At 44.7% G+C, this 22930-nt stretch overlaps 1 protein-coding gene across 1 annotated transcript in view; it reads left to right on the top strand.

Annotated features, from left to right (window-relative positions):
- Positions 1 to 22930, top strand: part of adamts17 (ADAM metallopeptidase with thrombospondin type 1 motif, 17) — a 153089-nt gene that overhangs the window by 95306 nt on the left and 34853 nt on the right. The window contains exon 18 of the mRNA XM_076110240.1: positions 6001 to 6081. Coding sequence (XP_075966355.1) covers positions 6001 to 6081 — 81 coding nt within the window. The remainder of the gene's footprint in view (positions 1 to 6000; positions 6082 to 22930) is intronic.

Genomic DNA, 22930 nt, shown 5'->3' with positions numbered 1-22930 from the left:
CTAAACCAAACAACCAAAATAACTCAGGTTAGCTGATCAGCAGGGAAGATGATCAGATACCCAATTTATGTAAACAAAATACCACGGTGGACCTAAACTTCCCCTGTCAAAATACACGCACAGTAAAATGGCTCAAGCTAAAAGGAGTTTTTCTCTATTAAAACAACTGTGGCGCTGACATGAAATAGCACGAAGCAGGGGCGCAGTGCTGTCAAGAGCAAAATGAGACCCGGTAGTTCAGCAGCGTCAGGCACTGTAGACAAAAGCGTAGGCAAAACCCAGTTGGCAGCATTCTTAAAACGTGAGCAGGGTTAGTTGTAGCCACTTTCTGGCAAAGTTCCGCGCAAACCTGCCAAAAGTCATCAAGCAAAACATCAAATTAATAGAATAATAATAATTAAGACCAAAGTATATAAACTAGCACAATAAAATCACCTACCGATCAGGCAGGTTTGTCCGCTCCAGAAGGGGGGAGGGGGTATGTAGCGCTGCTACCGGCAGCTATGTAAACAAGATGCGGTTACAAACGTGACACCATAATATAATAAAATCAGGAGTAATCAAGATCTACCGACACTGATCCGCAGGTGAGTCACCTGTGCAGGATGAGGGGAGCCCAAGAGATTGTCTACAAAATCACAGAAAGCCAATACAACACCAGAAAAGCACGACTGACAGAAACAATATGGCAGCACTCTTGCATACCTGCAACAGCGGCGGAAGTCAGACAGACCGGAAGCAGGACACACGTTTGACGTCAGGAGGGAGCTAAGGGAATCCCCACCGCATTTATATGATGCCCGCCCACCGTGATTGGCTAGTGATGGTCTTGTAATTAAGGGATGACACCAAGGCCCAGAGAGTGATAAAAGCTCCCTTATGCTACATGTGCAAATGTCTTCATCCCACTTTTGAATTTTTGCATGTACCTTCTTATAGGGCTTTTCATGGTAGAATGACCATATTGTGCTTGTGGAATGAAGGATTCCATTCACAATCCCTTAGTTACAAGAGTGCAGCTCTGGTGCCACAGAGAATACATCCTTGCTCAACTGACAATTCACATTTGCGTGTGCGCAATGCTTTCAGACTCTCATCCACACCACCTGGCAATCCGTCCATGACATACTTCAAAATTTTGGATAACACACTGTCTGTGCATGTCAGCATTCAGTGGAGCCTGCTCAAGTGTTCAGTTTTGACAGTCAGTCTCTCTGATATGGCTGCGGTCCCCACATCACTGGTCAACAGACAATTCGCAATACTCTGAGTCTGAGTCCTCAATGTGATAGTCATAAGCAGAGAGGGTGATTGCCCATCTTTGGATTTGGGCTGCAGACATAATGGAAAGGCTTTTGTATTATCATAACAGTGTTAGCAGGGGTTTATATACCATTAAAAACTTGAATTTTCTCCCCAGCAGTTACTCACCAATCTCTCTTTCTCTATCTATATTTTTTCTCAGCAAGGCATAGCGTTCGTGATGCAAAAGCAATGGGGCACTCTTCACCTGTAGCACCCCGTTACCACAGAGACCCGGTTCAAAACACCGTAAAGGCACGTACACACAGGAAGCAGTGTTATGAAAATATAAATACTTTATTGGTACCAATAACTAGGTGGAGTAACCAGTGACAGCTGGTTTAGCGGGCAGGAGGAGTTCACAGACCATGCGCTAAGATCGGCATCACAAACAATTTAAAGCAAAATAAACAAAACAAAAGACCAAGGCAGCGTCCACTAACTGTTCAGCAACCCAGCCACCCCCACTTGGATTCCCCCCCAGCTACCATTGGGTGCACTGCTCAGGAAGCTCTGAATCAGCCATCCCCCAAACACACGCTGTCCCCTCCGTAACTGATGCCTCCCAGACACTGCGCTACCGACGCAACTTATGCGGCCTCACGCTACGTCTCCGCTTGTTGTGGGAGAGAAAGTAGTTGGACTCAGCACCCCCCGCTTGTGGCGGCAGAGACAGAGAGCAGATTCAGCACAGCCGCTTGTGACGGCGGAGAGAAAGACAAAGGACGCGATTTGCCAGCAGGTGCATCTTTTCACCTAATCAGGACCGTGCACCTCATTACCAGTCCGGCGGACCCAATAGTTTCACCCCGTCAGTTCCACTTGGTTACATCCACCCCCCCCCTTAATCAATCAGTGTCCCACTGATGGCATATGTCCCCTCCAGATCCCACATCAACCTTCCCCCTTAGATGGCTTACCGCAGACCTCGGCAGCCGGTGCGGGTTAGAATGAACCCCCACAGTAGCACGCTTGGACCTCCGAAGTGGAGGTAATGGCGAAGGCACAGGTGATGGCAGTGTCCGTGGTGAATGCAGGGCATGTGTACTCTCACCTGCACTCAGTCCCTCCTCGCCCACAGAGGGGGTAGCCCCCGTAGGACGGGGGGGAGACAGCCCTTCTAAGCCAACTTCCCTCTCTCTTTCCCCTTCACAATGCTCCCCTGCGCCCCCGGCCCATCGGCCCAGACCATCGCAAGCAGAGAGTCGTCCGAATAGGACTCCACCTCAGGAAGTGAGGACCCAGCCACTCCCCGGTACCCCGGTTCCTGCCCATCCATCTGTACGCCTGGACCACAAACGCGCAACTCATTTCTATGTAGATTGCATTGGGGTTTCGAGAAATCAATCAGGACAACAGAATACACAGGCAGGTCACCACCCAGCTGAGCTATGACTCGGTGAGGGGTGGGAAGCCACACATCCTGAATCTTATGCCTACCCGAAAACTGACGATTCCTTACATACACAAATTGGCCTGGTTGTAAAGGATGGTCACCTACAGGCGTGCCTGCATACCTTTTACGAGCTTCCGCTGCATGCTCCATGTTCTTTCTAGCCCGAGCGTAGGCACAGCCCAACCTCCTCTGATGCTCCTCAACCCACTCATGCACATTACCGTCAAAATCCTCCCTATCCTGTCCCAGCCAGACATCCAGCGGAACCACTGGAGCCCTCCCGAACATGAGAAAATACGGCGAGTAGCCAGTACTTTGATGTTCAGTGGTGTTATAAGCATACACCAGCTCCGGAAGGTACTCAACCCACCTCCTTTTCTGCTCCGGGCACAGGGTACGCAACAGATCATGCAGCGTCCTATTGAAACGCTCACACTGTCCATTCCCCTGGGCATGATAGGGGGTTGTTCGACTTTTTTTCATCCCATACAACCCACAGAGACACTGGACAACCCCAGCCTCAAACTCATGTGAGATAGAAGCTGTGGAGTCCAATACAGTTGTTGCGGCTGCTCTTTACCTAGGAAAGCTCTCAACTCTTTCACACAGCTGGTGCATCTTTGATTGCTATGACTTTGTCTGGGGTTGAATGGCTGTTCAACACTCGACCCAAGTATTGAATCTGTTTTTCCCAAAAGTCACACTTCACACACTTCCTGACTCTCAATCCATTTCCCTGCCTCTTGTGTCCCGTGTTCACTTCACTTCCTGCCTTTGTATGTTTTCCCGCCTTTGTGATTGTCTGCCCCGCCCCTTCTTCTTCTTCTTCTTCTTTTGTTTTTAATGGCGGTTGGCAAACAACTTTTAGGTGCATTACCGCCACCCACTAATCTGGAGTGTGGACTAAGGAAAGTAATTATCTAATACAAAAACCAAACAAACAAACACAAAATAAAATAAAGTAAATATAATTCTCAAATTCTATTCACTAGTCTTGTTGACTCTAAAAACTCCAAAAGAGGCTTCCAACACTCTTCACCAAAGCTTTTCTTTAATATATCAGTTATATTCTCCTCTCCCAACTCTCTTAGACCACTTTTTAATATTTCTCTCTCTGCCTCGTACCTCTGACATGACACTAAAACATGGTCCACAATTTCCTCTTCATCACAAAATCCACACATTCCATTATTATGTTTTCCAATAATACAGAGGGAACTGTTAAGACCAGTATGTCCATTCCTTAATCTTGTCATTACCCTCTCCTCTTTTCTATTTCGTCCACTAGGCCCTGCACTCCCAACCAATGGTTTATTTTTAAACAGATATCATCCTTTGCTCCCTGTATTCCATTCAGTCTGCCATATCTTTTTGATTTGTCCCTTAATCACCACTGTAGCTTCTGACTTACTTATATTTAATTTAACAATATTTCTCCCACTCTTCAAAGCCTTTTTTGCTGCGTTATCCGCCTTCTCGTTGCCATCGACTCCAACATGAGCAGGGACCCACACAAATTTAACCGCTATCCGCATTTGATGGATTCTGTATAGTGCTTGTGGTATTTCATACAGTAAATCCTCTCTGCATCTGGAGTGGCTAAATTTCAAACTCGTCAGTACTGCACATGAATCTGATGCAATCACCACTCTCTCTGGCCTGACATCCTCTACCCACTGCAAGGCAATAACTATGCCCATCATCTCACATGCAAACACCGACAAGTCATCACTCAGTCTCTTCCCACACTCATACTGGAATTCTGGTATTACTGCTGCTGCTGCTGTTCTACCATTATTGGGGTCTTTTGATCCATCTGTATAAATTTGTATATAATTGTGATAATTCCTCCTGATGTATGACTTGAATATCCCACAGTTTACCACACATTCATCTCATTACTTCAAGGAGGCCCAGATCAACTTCAGGCTGTGGCAGTAACCAAGGAGGAATAGCTGGCAGAACCACAGCTGGAGAATAACTCCTATCCAATATACCCAATTCCCTAGCCTTCTCCTTAGCAACCCAACCAAAGCTCTTTGTTAGCATTTTTGCATGTTCCCAGCATGGCTCAATTGCACTTACTGTTGGATGGTTGTTATGTCCTTGTAAACTAGCCCAATATGTCATCATTATCTGTAATCTTCTCAACTCCAATGGCATTTCCCCCATTTCTACCTGCAATGCTGGCACAGATGTTGTTTTAAAAGCCCCACTACATATTCTTAATGCTTGTGCTTGTATTACATCTAATTTTCCCAATAATGTTTTAGACGCTGACCTATAAGCCACACAGCCATAGTCTATTACCGATGTTATCAACCCCATATATATAGCTTTCAAAGCAGACCTATCAGCTCCCCACTCTGTTCCCACCAAGCATCTCATTACATTCAACACCTTTTTACATTTATTAACCATTGTATCCATATGTACATTCCATGTGAGCCTAGCATCAAACCACATCCCTAAAAATGTGTACGAGTCCGTCCTTTTCAGTTCCTTACCATATAAATACAATTTGACCTTTGTTCCAATTTTCTTTCTTGTAAAGAAAAGGGTATTTGTTTTGCCCCGCCCCTGATTAAATCCTCCTGTGTTTAATCACTTGCATCTCCCCAGTGTATTTAAACCCTGTGTGTCCTCTGTCTGTGTTGGTTCGTCTGTTATGCTATCTGCTCTGTTCTGCTCTGCTATGCTTCCCGGTATGGTCCCTGCTGTATTCCCTGCTATTATGTATGTATCCCCCATGCTTTTTGTCTCAATTACCTTATCTTGTTTTTGTGTTTTACCCGTTCTCTTTTTGTTTGTTTTTGTTTTGGTTACACATTTTTTGACTATCCTGCTCTGCAAGTTTTGTTTTGACCATTTTCTTTATCATTATAATCACTGTCAAACATCCCTCTGTTCACCCGTGTCTCTCTTTGTTTGGGTCCATCGCCTGCTACCATTTTTACTGTAACCCTGACAATAGTGGTTGTGTTAATGTCACTTTTTAGCAAAATGCTGGTGTATATTTACTAGGTGACGAAAGGGGGATCAGTTAGATTGTCAGAGTTTGGCTGAAATTGAATGGTATGGTAGTCGGATGTGCAGTGGATAGAGCATATCTGATACAGACATAAGTCATCAGCCCATTATTTTCTCCATGTCCACCTCTGTACGCCTCTGAAACTGTTTACAAAAGTCAAATAAAAGATCTTCCCACTGTATACTGATGTAGTAGTTTCTTGCATGCGTGTACCCTATACTCTGTTTGCCTCTGTATCGATTTTCACCTCATGTTTTTGTCTCTTTATCAGGGTACATCGAAGCTGTGATTATTCCTGTAGGAGCCAGTAGGATAAAAGTTGTGGAGGACAAACCCTCACACAGCTTTCTAGGTAAGGATGCATGTGTTTTAAGGTCCTTGAGAATGACGACTGTTATCTTCCACATATTTTTCCCCTTTCTCTGTGTTTAATCTTTCAACCAATACCCGTCCTGATTATAACTACCACATATGCATTCATTTTTTAGATTTTAACTCTTTAAATGTCTCTTTACATAATGCCACTGTGGGCTTTTTATGAAAAAGATAATAATAATAATAATTTTCTGGATTTTTTATTTATATTTCCACACTGGGATATGTTAAAGATTTGCAACAAAATAGATTTTGATGCATTGTTATTTTTTTACAGTGTCAAGTTTAAAAAAAATGTCCCGAGAGGATAAAAATGTCACTTTCCTAAAACTGCTATAAAATATTATTATTTTTCCACTTTAACGAAGTTACCTTCTTTTTAACCAACATCAGTCCTGATCATAACTGTACAACTATTCATTAATTTCCAGAATGTTAACCCTTTAAATGTCAGTTTTTAAGATGCTGCTGCTGTTCTTTTAAAGCTACAACAAGGAACTTTAACTTTGTGCTGATTTTGGCGGCCCCTGTTGACAAAAGTGGTAATTTTACTTCAGCAGGATCTGACTGCCCGAGTCAGTCCTGGTTTTCCCATGGGTAAGACTGTATACAAGTCTATGAGAAAATGACCCTTCTTCTCACATGATTTATTAGCTAAGTAAACATTGCAAACATGAGCTTATGGTTTCAATTGCTAGTTTGAAGTATTTTTTGATACAGCATGCCATTCTTTTAGTAAATCAAGGTTCCATTTCGAGTAAAATAGATGATAACAAGGGGACTATGTCCACTTGTTATATACAGTCCCGGATCAAACCCTAATCTGTCCATGCCCTACTTATATTTAAGCAAGCAAGATAATTGTTTTAGCTATAGTTCTATAAGCACAGGCGGAATCCTTTACTGGACTCTAAGGGTAATTCTGTTTTCCAATCAATAGCACTCATTTGCCCGCTGAAAATCTGTATAAGCTAAGACGGCCAATAGTACATGGGGTGACTGTAGCTCGGAATGTAGAGAGGGTTGTCCCTCAATCATGAGATCGGTGGTTAGATGCCTTACTGGGATGGACTTTTCCAGTCCATGTGGATTTGTCCTTGGGCAAGACACTTAACCCTAAAGTTTCCAAAGCAATGGGTGAATGGCTGTGAATGATTGCATAGTTCAACCCAGGTAGTACATAACTAAATTGGATCAAGCAAAGTTACCCTGTAGGTGTCAAAGAGACAGGCGGTAGCTGCAGACAAGGAGCGTATTCCACTAACCATTGAATTGTATTTGACCAACTGACAAACATCCACCCTTTTCACCAGTCCTGTAACATTCCAGGGAGCAAAGCCCTGAAAGGGGCCAAACATGTCCAAGAGATGGTGTTGTATGAAAAAGTCAAGGCAATTTCTTTTGAACAAAGACGGGATTTGTTCTGAAGGTAGCCCATTTGTCATAACCACAAAGCAGCAAGCAACTGTATTGCCATGTTACCACTGGATGGGCAGCTGTCACAAACCCCAGCACCTGCATGGCGCCATGACGATGAGGTTTCCGAGATAAAAGAAGACCCACATGCCTCGATTGTGCAGCAGCTGATGCGTGTCCACACATCTGCTGACGGAGCAGGGAGCTATGGCATAGCCGAATGGCAGTCTGTTTTCTCGGTGGCTATCCACTGGAAGATGAAATGCAACAATATCCTGTGTTTCAAAGCCACCGCAATCTGAAAGTATGCACATTTAAGTCAATGAACAAGTTCCAGAAACAGCTTCACGTCTTGCAGGCAATGCACCGATTTAGGGTGCAAAACAAAACAAAAAATCCGGTCTTCTTGGGAATCAGGAAGTATGGACTTAAACCCTTTCCGTTTGTTGTTAGAGGAGATGAAAGATACAGCCCATTTCTGTGACAGGTCTTGGATCTTTGCTGAGAGGTAATCAATCATCTTCTGGGAGGACAGATTCACCTCCTTGATGTCCATGAATGGAAGAATGCTGTAAAGCTGGAGAAAATAACCCAATTTTAGTGTCTTATCCATCCATTCCGTTAACAGTTGTGTCACAGCAAAAAAGCTGTGATATTCTGTCTCAGATCTCATTGCCATGGGAGACCGACATGGAAAAGTCTGATCCTGAGATAATGTCTCACACACTCGCATCACTGCTTGGCCAGCTGGAAAAAGATGCAGCAGACATCACAGCATCCAATCCCTTTTGTTTCCCTTTGGAGATCTGTGAGGGAGAACATGGAATGAGTCAAGCCACAGATGAGGCTCGTAGGTAAACACAGCAGCTGAAATTGTCTCCCTGTGTGGAGATTGATGAAGGAGGACTGCTGTGCTGATGCACAGGACACCGATGAGATGTCATCTGCAGACAAAGCCAGTGTTTCAGCATGGATGACCGGAAGCTGCGGCAGAACATTGGTGGCTGGAGTGGGGACTTCAACGGGCATCAATCACAAGCTTTGCCTTGCTCTCATAGCAGCGAAGCATCACATTACAGTCATTTAGCAGACGGTTTTATCCAAAGCGACTTACAATTCAGATTCTATCACATTCATACACCGTAGGCGCAGCTACGGGAGCAATTTTGGGGTTAAGTGTCTTGCTCAAGGACACATCGACATGCAACTGCCACAGTCGCCCTTGTGGCGTAGAATCCTGGGCAGCATTTGGCAGGCAGGCTATTTGCTGCTGAACACTGCTCTCTACATGGTCCATGTAGTGACTAGCAACTAGCCACTCGGCTGGGTGTGGGAGAAGATCCTGTTCCTTACTCGCTACAACAAAGAGATTCCAGGCGTTTCACACTTTTGGGTGAGGTTCCTGTTTAATTAGTGTTCACAGATGATAATACAATAGGATAGCACTTATCTTCCTGGTCTCCCTCTGGTGTGTCTGGCTTGCGGTAAAAACCGTGTGATCTCCCCGGTACCCATGCCTCATTACCCGTCAGTTGCACCTGTGCCCCATATATTAATTACCTGCCACACCACTCCTCACTGCCACATGTGGTCAACCTGAGGTAAGCTCCCAATATACATTTATAATACCCAGACCTAACTAATGGCTCCTACACACCGGCCCCTAATTGTGAAGGTATGCACAATTAAATTAAGCAAACAGGGAGTCATAAAAAATGTCTGATTTCTTTCTTCTGCGTCAGGTATTATCAATGCGTGACCCAATGTTAGGTCATGACCTTTACAGGTGATGACGTTCGCCATTAGGTCCCTTTGACCTCTGGATCTTCTCAGGAAATGAGCTGTGGATGGGTCTTGGCCAATCCAACTCCTACATGCTCGGAAGTTATCCACTGTCAGACCTCTGAAGTCCTTTGGTTTGATGCAGCGGTCCACTTTAAGCTCCACCACCATCTCCAGATCCAGCAGCCATCCTGTCCATTGTTGTGAGAATGTCTGGGGAATATGGTCGTCCCAGGGCATGTTTTTTCCACACCTTTCTTGCAACAACAGGTTTGGTAGGTTGAAGGTGGTAGGTTGTCTTGTTCCAAGTGCAGCTGCCTGGTTGTTTTGGACCGCTTTGCTTCAGGAATAGATGGTAATACAGCCTGACAATTGCTTGTCCATTTTAACAGCTGAAATCCCCCGTTTGAACATTTTTCAGTAAGGTCCATTATCAACTGCATTGCTTCTTCCTTTGTGGGCAAAGATTTTAGACAGTCATCCACTTTGAAGGGTAAGTCCATGCAGTAATGACCTTCCTGCATACAAGTAGACTTCCCCAAGATCTCCATGAACCTCAGGTCCTCCATTGACGTCTCCTGCTTCTCCTCCAGTGACTTCATTGAAATCCTGATTATACTGGGAGACCAACAGCTCTTCCAGTCTGACGATGGATATCCTGTTGGCATATATGGTCGAGCAGCTTTTCTGACAACAACCATTTTTGCCCCTCAAAGGACCATTGACAGCCCACCCCAATCCTCACGGCATAAGGTCCATCACCTTGGCTGCTGATTATTTCCCAGGGTTCCATTCATTTTTGGTGCATTAGTCCCGATCAAAATTTCAACATCAGCGTTCAATTCTGGGATACTGATTTCTTTCAGATATTCCCACCTTTCAATGTCTAGTTGAGTAGGGATGTTGCCTTTTGAGACTGGGATCGTTTCCTGTGTAAATGTTTCTGGGAGCTCAAAGAATTGGTTATCGTCCAATTTAGACACCTCCAGTCCTGCAAGTATTTGGCTTTCCACAACCTTTTCTTGGCCCATAGTGCGCAACATGATGTTGGTCTTGGTACCCTGCAGATTCAGTTTCTTCATAACACGGTTGGTACAGAAAGTTGCTGTACTTCCAGGGTCCAGGAAGCACCTTATCACCTGTAGGAGCCAGGTGTGGCCTGTGTCGTTTTGTATGCCCTTTTTTGTCACTTCCGGTGCTTTTCCGGTGATTGAGTCACGTGGTGCTGGGGATAGCCACAATGGGGTTATCAGCTGTCAATTGAGTTAAACTAGGAAAAGGATTGGAAGGAGAGGGGGTGAGAGAGGGAGCCTTATTTTTTGTTGACCGTTATTTCACGTTATTTTTCACGTTATTCACATTAATACTGTCATTATTTGAGTTATAATTGTATGTTATCTGGAATCAACGTTTATTGTTGCCCACAAAATAAACACTCCAAACTCATCTACTGGATTCCGGAAATCATTTAACGTTACAGCCAACGCGTCCGCAAATTAAAATCTCCCCCACTTAGCCTCTCGGGGACGAAAGGAAAATTGCCGATAGTCATCTACATTGTCAACAAAAAACTAATTACAAGTACAACGAAACTTACGGAGCCACGTCACCTTCGGCGTTGATGAAACAGACGCGGAGGATCTCGATCGCCGTGTTGAGCCTTCACGTTGCTCCTGACAGCGGCCGGCACCATTCAAGACCGCGAGCTGAACGGTGGTATGTAACCTGTGTTTTCTACTGTGTGCGGCTTGTTTGGAACACAGTTTGAATCGGTTACTGCCGCATGTCGAAGTGGTGTATTGTTACCCTTTCGGCGTGGGTTTGCCGCTGCGTGGATTAACGTACATTGTGTTGGAGCCTTGAAACAGACCATTGTGTGCTGTGGACTCGGCGCGTTGGACGTTAATATTGCGCCTTCATTCCAGTACTACATCTGATGAGGTTGCTGGCTTTAAATTGAATTCCTACTGTGACGGTCATTGCCTTGATTGTTTGAAATGAGTGCCTCAAGGACTGGTTCGATGGTTGGCACATCAGAAACGGAGAAACGAACAAGATCTCTAACTGAAAAGGCTCTGGCAAACAAAATTGAGACAATACAGAAGAAACGTAAAAAGGAAATTAACAGAATAAAAGGCCAGATACAGTCCCTAAAGGAGCTCATGAGAGATAATGAAAATGCTTCATAAGTTAAATCACAACTTGATGTCTTGATGCAATCATTCGAAAATGTCACAGCATTGCACACATCTCTGATGCCTTTAATTCTATCCGAAGAAGAAGAAAAACAAAATGCATGGTTCACAAGCATCAACAAATACAACCAAGGATTTATTGAGGACGTTAAAGCGTGGTTTACAAATCCCAGCAAACATACAAGCAAGCCTCTATCAGAGCTACCTCATGACATGGAATGGCAGCAGCAAACTCTGCTATGGAAAGAAGAAGACAAGAAGTCTCTATCTGATCAATATGATGTTCAAGATGAAATATTGCCATGTGACAGTATATCAAACCACAGCAGCAGGAAACACACTTCAAAATCAAATGTTTCCACAACATCATCTGCACGTCTCAGAGCAGAGGCTGAAATGGCTGCTTTGCTTGCCCGTCAAAGGTTACTTAATGAAAAGCATGCTCTTGAGGAACAGGAAGAGCAAATAAGAAAACGTAAAGAACATCTACAGCTTCAAGCAGACATTGCTGCATCCATGGCGAAAGTCAATGTTTTACGAGCCTCTGGATCTGGTGTGTGGAGTGCTGCTTCCCGGAGATCAAACGGCATGGAATCATATTTCGAAAAACAGATGAAAACTGTCGAAGTGCTTAATATTGACGCAGACTTTCATACCACATACTGTTGGAAGGACTGGAAAAGGAGAACCAGCAACTGGAAATGCTGAGTCACATTTGGGAGTGACAAGACAAAAGGAAGCAGTTGATGCTGTACATGTCCACCAGGAGGCACCAGAGCTCATAAGACAGAGCACATTTCCAATCGCCACAGCTCATCCAGTACCTTATCATAGAGATGTCCATACACCCTCTTTCATGAACAGCAGTAATAATCCGACTCAGTTATTGTCTATAATGGAAAAACAAAATGAAATAACTGCAATGCTGGTGCACCAACAACGTCCGTCATCGCTGCCTAAGAGAGAGATCCAAACGTTTGATGGAGATCCTCTGCAGTACCATGCTTTCATGTGAACTTTTGAGCAAATGATTGAGGGAAGGACTGACGATGTGGAAGATCGCCTGCACTTCTTGGAACAGTACACCAGAGGGCAACCAAAGGAGCTTGCCAGAAGCTGTCAACACATGACTGATGGCACTGGATATGTAAAGGCGAAAGCCTTGCTGCATGAGCACTTTGGAAACGAGTTTATCATAGCATCTGCCTATTTGGACAAGGTCTCTTCATGGCAAACAATTATGTCAGAGGACGGAAAGGCTTTACAGGCATATGGCCTGTTTTTGCGTGGATGTTGCAATGCCATGGAGGAGGTTCACTGTCTGTGCGAATTAAACACACCTGCTAATATGCTCACTGTGATAAGAAGATTGCCCTACAAACTCAGGGACAAATGGAGAACGGTGGCCTGTGACATCCAGGAAAAGCATCGCCGAAGAGCTATGTTCATTGATATTGTGGGCTTTATTGAGCGTAAAGACTGTGACAGATCCTGTATTTGGAAACTTACAAGACGTTCCGAAGCTACTGGCAAACAAAGATAAAGAAGATAACAGAGCAAAACCTTCATCTCTCGCAAAGGCTAAAGGAAGTAGCTTTGCCACTACGGTTTCTGCAGTTGAAAGAAAGACCATGTCGGAGAACACTGTTGTAGACTGACACTCACCTGAAAGGACTTACCTCTACTGTAAAGGTGGACACATGTTGGAGTTGTACGCTTTATTGGAGAAGAGGGCACATCGTGAGAAGATCGGTTTCCTGAAAACTAATGGAGTTTGTTTCGGCTGCTTGTGTACTGGACACATCAGCAAGGACTGCAGGAAACGTCTGTCTTGCGAAACATGTGGTTTAAGACACCCCAAAGTGCTTCACATCCATCCCGAGGAAAGAGCACATTTGGAGAAAGGCAAGAGCAACCTTGAAGGTACAGTGGATAGTTCTCTGCTTGCAGTCCAAACCAGTGGTCTCACTGGGGCCGGTGAACAGAGATCCTCTGCAGTACCATGCTTTCATGCGAACTTTTGAGCAAATGATTGAGGGAAGGACTGACTATGTGGAAGATCGCCTGCACTTCTTGGAACAGTACTTGGAGCAAGCTAGCTATCGTACCAGTAAAGATCAAATCTACAAAAGGTCAAATGACAGTGGAAACCTATGCCTTCTTAGACCAAGGGAGTTCAGCATCCTTCTGCACCTTGGGTCTGATGAATAAACTGAATCTCTCTGGGAGAAAAACAAAGATTCTTTTGCGCACCATGGGCCAAGAGAAAATTGTGGACAGTTGTATCGTGTCAGACCTGGAAGTGGCTGGACTGGATAGTGGGTTGTACTGTGAAATGCCAGACATCTTCACTCAACCTAGAATGCCTGTGAACAGGAGTAACATCCCACGACAGCAAAACTTGCAGAAATGGCCTCATTTGAAACACATCTACCTGCCCGAGATAGATGCAGATGTGGAGCTCTTGATAGGCATGAATGTGGCCAGAGCTTTAGAACCTCTCGAAGTCATCCGGAGTGTGGATGCAGGGCCATATGCCATCAAGACAATGCTTGGTTGGACAGTGAACGGACCACTTGGTGGAGAATGCCGTGATGAAGCTGTGTGTCATCCTGCCGTGACTATCAACAGGATTTCTGCCGTAACCCTTGATGAACTCTGGAAACAGCAATTCAGAAGTGATTTCCCTGAATGCAGTCAAGACGAACAGACAGGGCCGTCGAGGGAAGACTGTAAATTCTTGGAAATGGCCAACAAGACCGTGAAACTGGTGGACGGCCACTACAGCATCTCTTTACCTTTAAAGAACAGAGAGATGAGCATGCCCAACAACCGTAGGATTGCAGAACAGCGCGGCATTAACCTAAAGAGGAGGCTAATTAGGGATGCGTCATTCCAGAAAGACTACACTACCTTCATGAACGACCTCATATCCGCTGGATATGCGGAAAGAGTGCCAGCCTCAGTGCTGGAACGCAGTGACGGTAAAGTTTGGTATATTCCACACCACGGGGTATACCATCCCAAGAAAGGAAAGATCCGAGTCGTCTTCGATTGTGGAGCATCATTCCAAGGCGCATCACTCAATGCACAACTCCTGAGCGGTCCTGATCTGACAAGTACCCTGATTGGAGTCCTGACCAGGTTCAGGAAAGAGCCTGTTGTCCCGATGTCCGACATTGAGGCTATGTTTCATCAGGTTCGAGTTCCAGAAGAAGATGCCGACCTGTTGGGTTTTCTGTGGTGGCCTAGTGGAGACTTGAGTCATTGTATGGAGGAGTACAGAATGGTCGTTCACTTGTTCGGGGCAACATCATCCCCAAGCTGTGCTAATTTTGCTCTACGAAAATGTGCAGAAGACAACAAGGACCTCTTTAGCCAGCAGGTGATTGAAACCATTATGCACAATTTCTATGTAGACGACTGTCTTGCTTCAGTAGCTTCAGAACAAGAAGCCATGTCCCTCTACAAGGATCTTGGAACGATCTGTGCCAAGGGTGGTTTTCATCTAACAAAATGGATAAGCAACCGTCGAAGTGTGCTGTCAGAAATACCGGAGGAGGAGATGGCAAAGGAAGTTAAGGACCTGGATCTGGACCATGACATACTGCCTGTTGAAAGAGCACTGGGGGTGCGGTGGTGTGTTCAGTCCGACACCTTTAAATTCAATATAACTATTAAGGAGAGGATTCCTCTGCGGGAAAAGGATCTCTTTTTACGACCCTCTGGGGACCTTATCTCCAGTAGTCTTTACAGCTAAAAGGATCCTTCAGGACCTGTGCCGGAACGGGCTGCGATGGGATGACCTCATACCAGCACCAGCTGCTCAGGAGTGGATAAACTGGGTGAAGGATCTACATTTGTTGGAAGGCTTCAACATCAGAAGATGTATAAAACCTCTTAACTTTGGAGAAGCAATTACTGCTCAATTGCACCATTTTGCAGACGCAAGTGAAGAGGGATATGGTACTGTAACCTATCTGCAGTTGCACAATGAGCACTCTCAGACATATAGCTCCTTCATCATGGGCAAATCCAGGGTTGCCCCTCTAAAATCGGTTACAATTCCACGTATGGAATTGACAGCTGCTGTTGTAGCAGCTCATATGGACAAACTTTGGAAAAAGGAGCTAAGACTACAACTTCAAGACTCCGTTTTCTGGACAGATAGTACTTCTGTACTGAAATACATCAAGAATGAAACTTCTAGGTTTCGAATCTTTGTGGCAAACAGAGTCACAGAGATTCTCAAGCTTTCCGATGCATCTCAATGGAGATATGTAAATACTACACACAATCCTGCAGACCTTGCCTCCAGAGGCACGACTGCAGACCTTTTCTTACGGAACAAAACATGGATATCTGGTCCCTCATTTCTCACGCAACCAGAGGAAGATTGGCCTGTTAACCCAGACAGCTTGCAGGAACTTCCGACTGACGACCCAGAGGTCAAGGTATCTGCTGCAACTGAGGTTTCCACAGCACAAGACGTAGATGATGCTGTGACACGTCTGATCGACCGCACCTCATCTTGGACGCGTCTCACAAGAGTGATGGGCTGGATCCTAAAGCTCAAATATTTGCTTTTCAGTATCAGGAAGAAGGAGATCACTGCACATCCTGCTCAATCTGTGTCACATGAAACTCAACAGGAAGATGCTCGCGTCAAAGAGATGCATGATTTCAAGAGCAAGCTCTATTGTGGTTATCTCTCATTGGAAGAGATCAGGGAAGCTGAAATACAAATAATCCTATTCTGTCAGAGGAGAAGCTTTTCAGAAGAGATCTCTTGTCTCAAAAGTGGAAAAGTTGTAAAAAGAAACAGCCATACATATAAGCTCAATCCAATACTGGAAGATGGTGTGTTGAGAGTTGGAGGACGACTTAGCAAGGCGGCCATGCCTGAAGAGTCCAAACATCCTGCAATAATAGCTAAGGATCTTCACATCTCGGACCTCATCCTACGTCACATTCATGAAGAGATTGGCCACGGTGGTAGGAATCATATGTTGTCCAGACTACGCCAGAGATACTGGATCCCTGGTGCAAGCGGTTCCATTTGGAGGATCTTGTCTAAATGTGTTGTGTGTCGGCGGCTGCATGGATCTGCAGGTCAACAGCAAATGGCAGATTTGCCTGAAGATAGAGTTTCTTCAGAACAGCCTCCCTTTAGTAACGTCGGAGTTGACTACTTTGGTCCATTTGAGGTTAAGCGTGGAAGGAGCCTCGTTAAAAGGTAATAGCAGATAATGGCACCGACTTTGTCGGTGCAGAGCGTGAATTGAGACGAGCCATTGAAGGATGGAACCTTGAAAAGATAAATGACGTACTCTCGTTGAAGGGAATCAGGTGGATCTTCAACCCTCCCACTGGATCACATCATGGAGGAGCATGGGAGAGGTTAATCCATTCCATTAGAAAGATCCTCAACTCCACCTTGAGGACACAATGTCTGGATGAGGAATCACTCCACACAGTGCTCTGTGAGGTGGAATCAATCCTCAACAGTAGACCCATCACCAAGGAATTCACCGATCCAAACGACTTGGAGGCATTGACACCCAACCATCTATTACTCCTCAAAACCAAACCATGTCTTCCACCCGGTCTGTTTCAGATGGAGGACATCTATGCACGTCGAAGATGGAAACAAGTCCAATATACAGTTGTGTGAAAAAGTGTTTGCCCCCTTCCTGATTTCTTATTTTTTTGCATGTTTGTCACACTTAAATGTTTCAGATCATCAAACAAATTTAAATATTAGACAAAGATAACACAAGTAAACACAAAATGCAGTTTTTAAATGAAGGTTTTTATTATTAAGGGGGAAAAAAAATCCAAACCTACATGGCCCTGTGTGAAAAAGTGATTGCCCCCTAAACCTAATAACTGGTTGGGCCACCCTTAGCAGCAACAACTGCAATCAAGCGTTTGCGATAACTGACAATGAGTCTTTTACAGCGCTGTAGAGGAATTTTGGCCCACTCATCTTTGCAGAATTGTTGTAATTCAGCCACATTGGAGGGTTTTCGAGCATGAACCGCCTTTTTAAGGTCATGCCACAGCATCTCAATCGGATTCAGGTCGGGACTTTGACTAGGCCACTCCAAAGTCTTCATTTTGTTTTTCATAAGCCATTCAGAGGTGGACTTGCTGGTGTGTTTTGGATCATTGTCCTGCTGCAGAACCCAAGTGCGCTTCAGCTTGAGGTCACGAACAGATGGCCGGACATTCTCCTTCAGGATTTTTTGGTAGACAGCAGAATTCATGGTTCCATTTACCACAGCAAGTCTTCCAGGTCCTGAAGCAGCAAAACAGCCCCAGACCATCACACTACCACCACCATATTTTACTGTTGGTATGATGTTCCTTTTCTGAAATGCCGTGTTACTTTTACGCCAGATGTAATGGGACATACACCTTCCAAAAAGTTCAACTTTTGTCTCGTCAGTCCACAGAGTATTTTCCCAAAAGTCTTGGGGATCATCAAGATGTTTTCTGGCAAAACTGAGACGAGCCTTTATGTTCTTTTTGCTCAGCAGTGGTTTTCGTCTTGGAACTCTGCCATGCAGGCCATTTTTGCCCAGTCTCTTTCTTATGGTGGAGTCATGAACACTGACCTTAATTGAGGCAAGTGAGGCCTGCAGTTCTTTGGATGTTGTTCTGGGGTCTTTTGTGACCTCTTGGATGAGTCGTCGCTGCGCTCTTGGGGTAATTTTGGTCGGCCGGCCACTCCTGGGAAGGTTCACCACTGTTCCATGTTTTCGCCATTTGTGGATAATGGCTCTCACTGTGGTTCGCTGGAGTCCCAAAGCTTTAGAAATGGCTTTGTAACCTTTTCCAGACTGATAGATCTCAATTACTTTGTTTCTCATTTGTTCCTGAATTTCTTTGGATCGCAGCATGATGTCTAGCTTTTGAGGATCTTTTGGTCTACCTCACTTTGTCAGGCAGGTCCTATTTAAGTGATTTCTTGATTGAGAACAGGTGTGGCAGTAATCAGGCCTGGGTGTGGCTAGAGAAATTGAACTCAGCTTTCCAAAGATGTGATAAACCACAGTTAATTTATGTTTTAACAGGGGGGGGGGGCAATCACTTTTTCACACAGGGCCATGTAGGTTTTTTTTTTTTTTTTTTCCTTAATAATAAAAACCTTCATTTAAAAACTGCATTTTGTGTTTACTTGTGTTATCTTTGTCAAATATTTAAATTTGTTTGATGATCTGAAACATTTAAGTGTGACAAACATGCAAAAAAATAAGAAATCAGGAAGGGATCAAACACTTTTTCACACAACTGTATGTCTGATCTTTTTTGGAAAAGGTGGACTAAGGAGTACTTACCACAACTACAAGAACGACAGAAATGGTCAAAAGTCAAGCGCAACTTTATGCCTGGAGACATCGTACTCATAGTGGATGACTCCGCACCCCGTAATTCTTGGACGCTCGGTAGAATCACAGAATCAGTTCCAGACAGGAGAGGACTAGTACGACAAGTCCGGATCAAGACCACGACCAGCTGTGTATGCAGGCCCGTGACCAAAATCTGTCTTCTTCAAGAGTCGGTGGAATCCTGATTACTGTACCTTGACGACTTGATTGACTTGACTTGACTCAAGAGTGATGGTAAAGATCACTCTCAACGCTAGGCTAAGTGCTAGAAACCTGTGGCCTAGAGAAGAAAGAAGATTTTTTTGTTGTTCGCCTATTACCATGGACTATCCTACATTGAAATGTGTATTCTCTTGCACATGTAATGCATTTGTAATTATGACTACATAGAAGGTAATAATTAGGGGCCGGAATGTAGGAGCCAGGTGTGGCCTGTGTCGTTTTGTATGCCCTTTTTTGTCACTTCCGGTGCTCTTCCGGTGATTGAGTCACGTGGTGCTGGGGATAGCCACAATGGGGTTATCAGCTGTCAGTTGAGTTGGACTAGGAAAAGGATTGGAAGGAGAGGGGGTGAGCAGGAAGATTTTGTTTTTATTTTCCTTTTTTTTGGATTTTGGACCAACTCTCATCCGTCCCAACAAAGACAAATACAGAGACACAAACTCTCCCTGCCAGTGTCCCAAACCCCTGCCCTGTCCCTGTCCCACCCCCTCTGCTCTACACTCAACCCAACAACACCCTGGCACCTCCTGATACATCCACACAGCCAGTTACCAACAGCCAGCCCCGCCCAGCTCAGCTTTCCTTCACTCAGCATGAAGAGCAAGCCCCACAAGTGGTCCTGTTGACTGACTCTAATGGGAAATTCCTGGACACAAACAAGCTTTTTCCTGGTAAAAAAAGTGCTTTCTAAACGCTGCAGCACCACAGGCCAGGCAATGAAGCTGTTGAAAAAGGAGACTTTCAGGAGCCCTCAATACATGGTGATCCACACCGGAACAAATGACCTGCACAGCCTCCGTAAGAACACTGCTGAAGCAGTGAGGAAGATGGCAGAGCAGGCCAGTAAGGAATTCCCTGACACCCGCATTGTGATCTCCACCTTGCTGCCTAGGACAGACACCCCTCCCCATGTCATCCATGACATAAATATGGAGATCAGAAGAGGATGTGCCCCCTTACCCAATGTCCACCTGGCCTTCCACCCAACCGTTGGCACCTGGGACCTCTATGATGGACTCCATCTACACAAAGAAAGGATGGGGATATTTGCAAAGACCCTTAAAGACACGGCTCTGGGACACAATCCTTCCACCCCCTCCGTTACTAGGAGCTTTAGAGACCATCCCAGACCGCCCAGATCTCCCAGAACTCCACCCCCCCACCACCACCCCAGTATGAGGCAGAACCAGAGGAGGCTACCTTCCCCCTCCTCGGCCCCTGCCCTCCAACCCCTTTTACAATATCAGCAACAGAGATATGCAACAGCACCTGCCCCCTACCCTCCTCCTTACCCACAGCAGCAGAGATATGCAGCAGCAGCACCTGCCCCCTACCCCCTCCTTACCCACAGCAGCAGAGATATGCAGCAGCAGCACCTGCCCCTTATCCCCCCCCACCCACAACAGCGGAGCTATGCTGCAGTCGTAGCCCCGCCTACTGCCACAGTCCCTCCCCCTGCTACCTCTGAACTGGGAGACATCAGAGAGATGCTGCGCACCCTGTGCACCCGGCTTCTGCTCAGCTAAGATGAACATACTGAGAACACCTTCCCACTTGAATAACAGAACAACATGGAAATATATTGTTAATCAATAGTGGTAATAACAGCAATAGTAGTAGTCAGTATAGTGGTAATATTAGTGAAAATAGTACATGCCCCCATGAAATCTATGTCAAAATTATTATTACTATCAGTATTGTACATGTATAGATCGTGGTAGGTGTTCTTTATATTTGCCTGACTATACAGGTTCATTTTGATTGTTTTTTTTCTAAAATGCGCTCATTTCATATAAGCTGCTGGAACATTCAAGGTCTCCACTCCTCAACCTTTGAACTGAAAAGTGGAAACCCTGAATTCATGAAATCTATCAAAGACGTTGATATAATTGTGTTAACAGAAACATGGTGTCAAAATGATTTACTCACTCACTGTCCTCCAGGATATAATGAAGTCATGGTGCCCTCTATCAAATTTAAAAACATACGCAAGGGCAGAACATCGGGGGGGATCTTGGTGTGGTATAAAGGAGACCTTTGCCATTAGATTTCACCAGTAAAACAGGGTAAATCACACATCTGGTTAAGGTTAGACCAAACTCTGGGCATAACTGATAGAGATCTATATCTCTGTGCTATCTATATACCCCCAGTGGATTCTCCTTATTATGAAGAAGACATTTTTGAAACTCTTCATTCAGAAATCGCCTGTTTCCAGGCCCAGGGAAACGTGCTTCTAACTGGAGATCTAAATGGACGAACAGGAATTGAACCTGATGTCATCGACCCACAGGGCAACAACCATGTGTTTGGTCAAACTCCCTTATTTACCACACCAACCATCACCCACCGGAACAACCTGGACTCTGGAATAAATAAAAGTGGCAAGGAGATCGTGCATCTCTGCCGGGCCTTAGGCCTGTACATAGTTAACGGTAGGTTCAGAGGGGACTCTTTAGGAAGATTCACATACTCCTCAGCTCTTGGATCTAGTGTAGTAGACTATGCAATCACTGACATGGACCCCTCCACTATCAGTGCATTCACTGTCAGACAACAATCCCCCCTCTCAGACCACAACCAAATAAATCTGTTCTTTAAACTCTCAGGTCAAATGAATGACATAAAAAAAGAACCCAGTAAGCTGTTTAAATTAAATGCTACTTACCGATGGGCCCCAGACAGTGGAGACAAATTCATCATGGCCTTGAACTCACCTGATCTGATAGATGACATATCAACATATGACCAAAACCAATATATCCACACCAGAGACGGTGTAAACAAGGCCATTGATGATATCAATATGATATTTCACAAGGCAGCTATCAAAGCTGACCTTATAAAACAAACACGGAAGCCTGTAAAAAGGCAAAACACGGAAAAATGGTTTGATCAAGAATGCAAGAGCATCAGAAAAGACCTGAGAAAAATAGCAAATGAAAAACATCGCCAACCAAACAACCCAGCCCTACGCATTAGGTACAATGAAATTTTAAACACGTATAAATGTACAATTAGGAACAAAAAACAAAACTATACCCACATGAAACTTGAAGATATTGAGAACGCCATTGATCAAAATCAATTCTGGGATATGTTGAACAAATTCAACACAAAGCAGCCACAGGCATTACCCATCCAAGATGGTGACATCTGGAGAGCACATTTTGAACATTTGTACAAAGATATACCAATAAATCAAACTAACTCAGACCAATATATTACAAAAGAAAAACTCCAAACATTAGAAGAAATAATTAAAGACAACCAGAACCCCCTTGATTTCCCAATTACTTGGGAAGAACTGAGCACACAGACAAAGTGTCTCCGGCCAAGGAAAGCTTGTGGTCCAGACAGCATCAAAAATGAGATGCTCAAATGCAGCACCCCAGAGATGCAGGGTGCAGTGTTGAAGTTGTTCAACATCATATGATGGGTGTTTTCCTGACTCCTGGAGCAAAGGGCTCATTTCACCCATTCATAAGAGTGGTGACAAGTCAGACCCTAGTAACTACCGGGGCATCTGTGTCAGCAGCTGTCTCGGTAAATTATTCTGTAGTATTCTCAATAAAAGAATACTACATTTCCTTGACGAACACTCCAAAAACGCTGCGCTCTTGGGGTAATTTTGGTCGGCCGGCCACTCCTGGGAAGGTTCACCACTGTTCCATGTTTTCGCCATTTGTGGATAATGGCTCTCACTGTGGTTCGCTGGAGTCCCAAAGCTTTAGAAATGGCTTTGTAACCTTTTCCAGACTGATAGATCTCAATTACTTTGTTTCTCATTTGTTCCTGAATTTCTTTGGATCGCAGC

The sequence above is a fragment of the Anarhichas minor genome, unplaced genomic scaffold (assembly GCF_050575085.1).
Source record: "Anarhichas minor isolate MPS153535 unplaced genomic scaffold, ASM5057508v1 ptg000042l, whole genome shotgun sequence".
NCBI lineage: Eukaryota > Metazoa > Chordata > Actinopteri > Perciformes > Anarhichadidae > Anarhichas > Anarhichas minor.
Note: the sequence above shows the minus strand (reverse complement) of the source record. Positions and strands in the feature narration are given on the sequence as shown.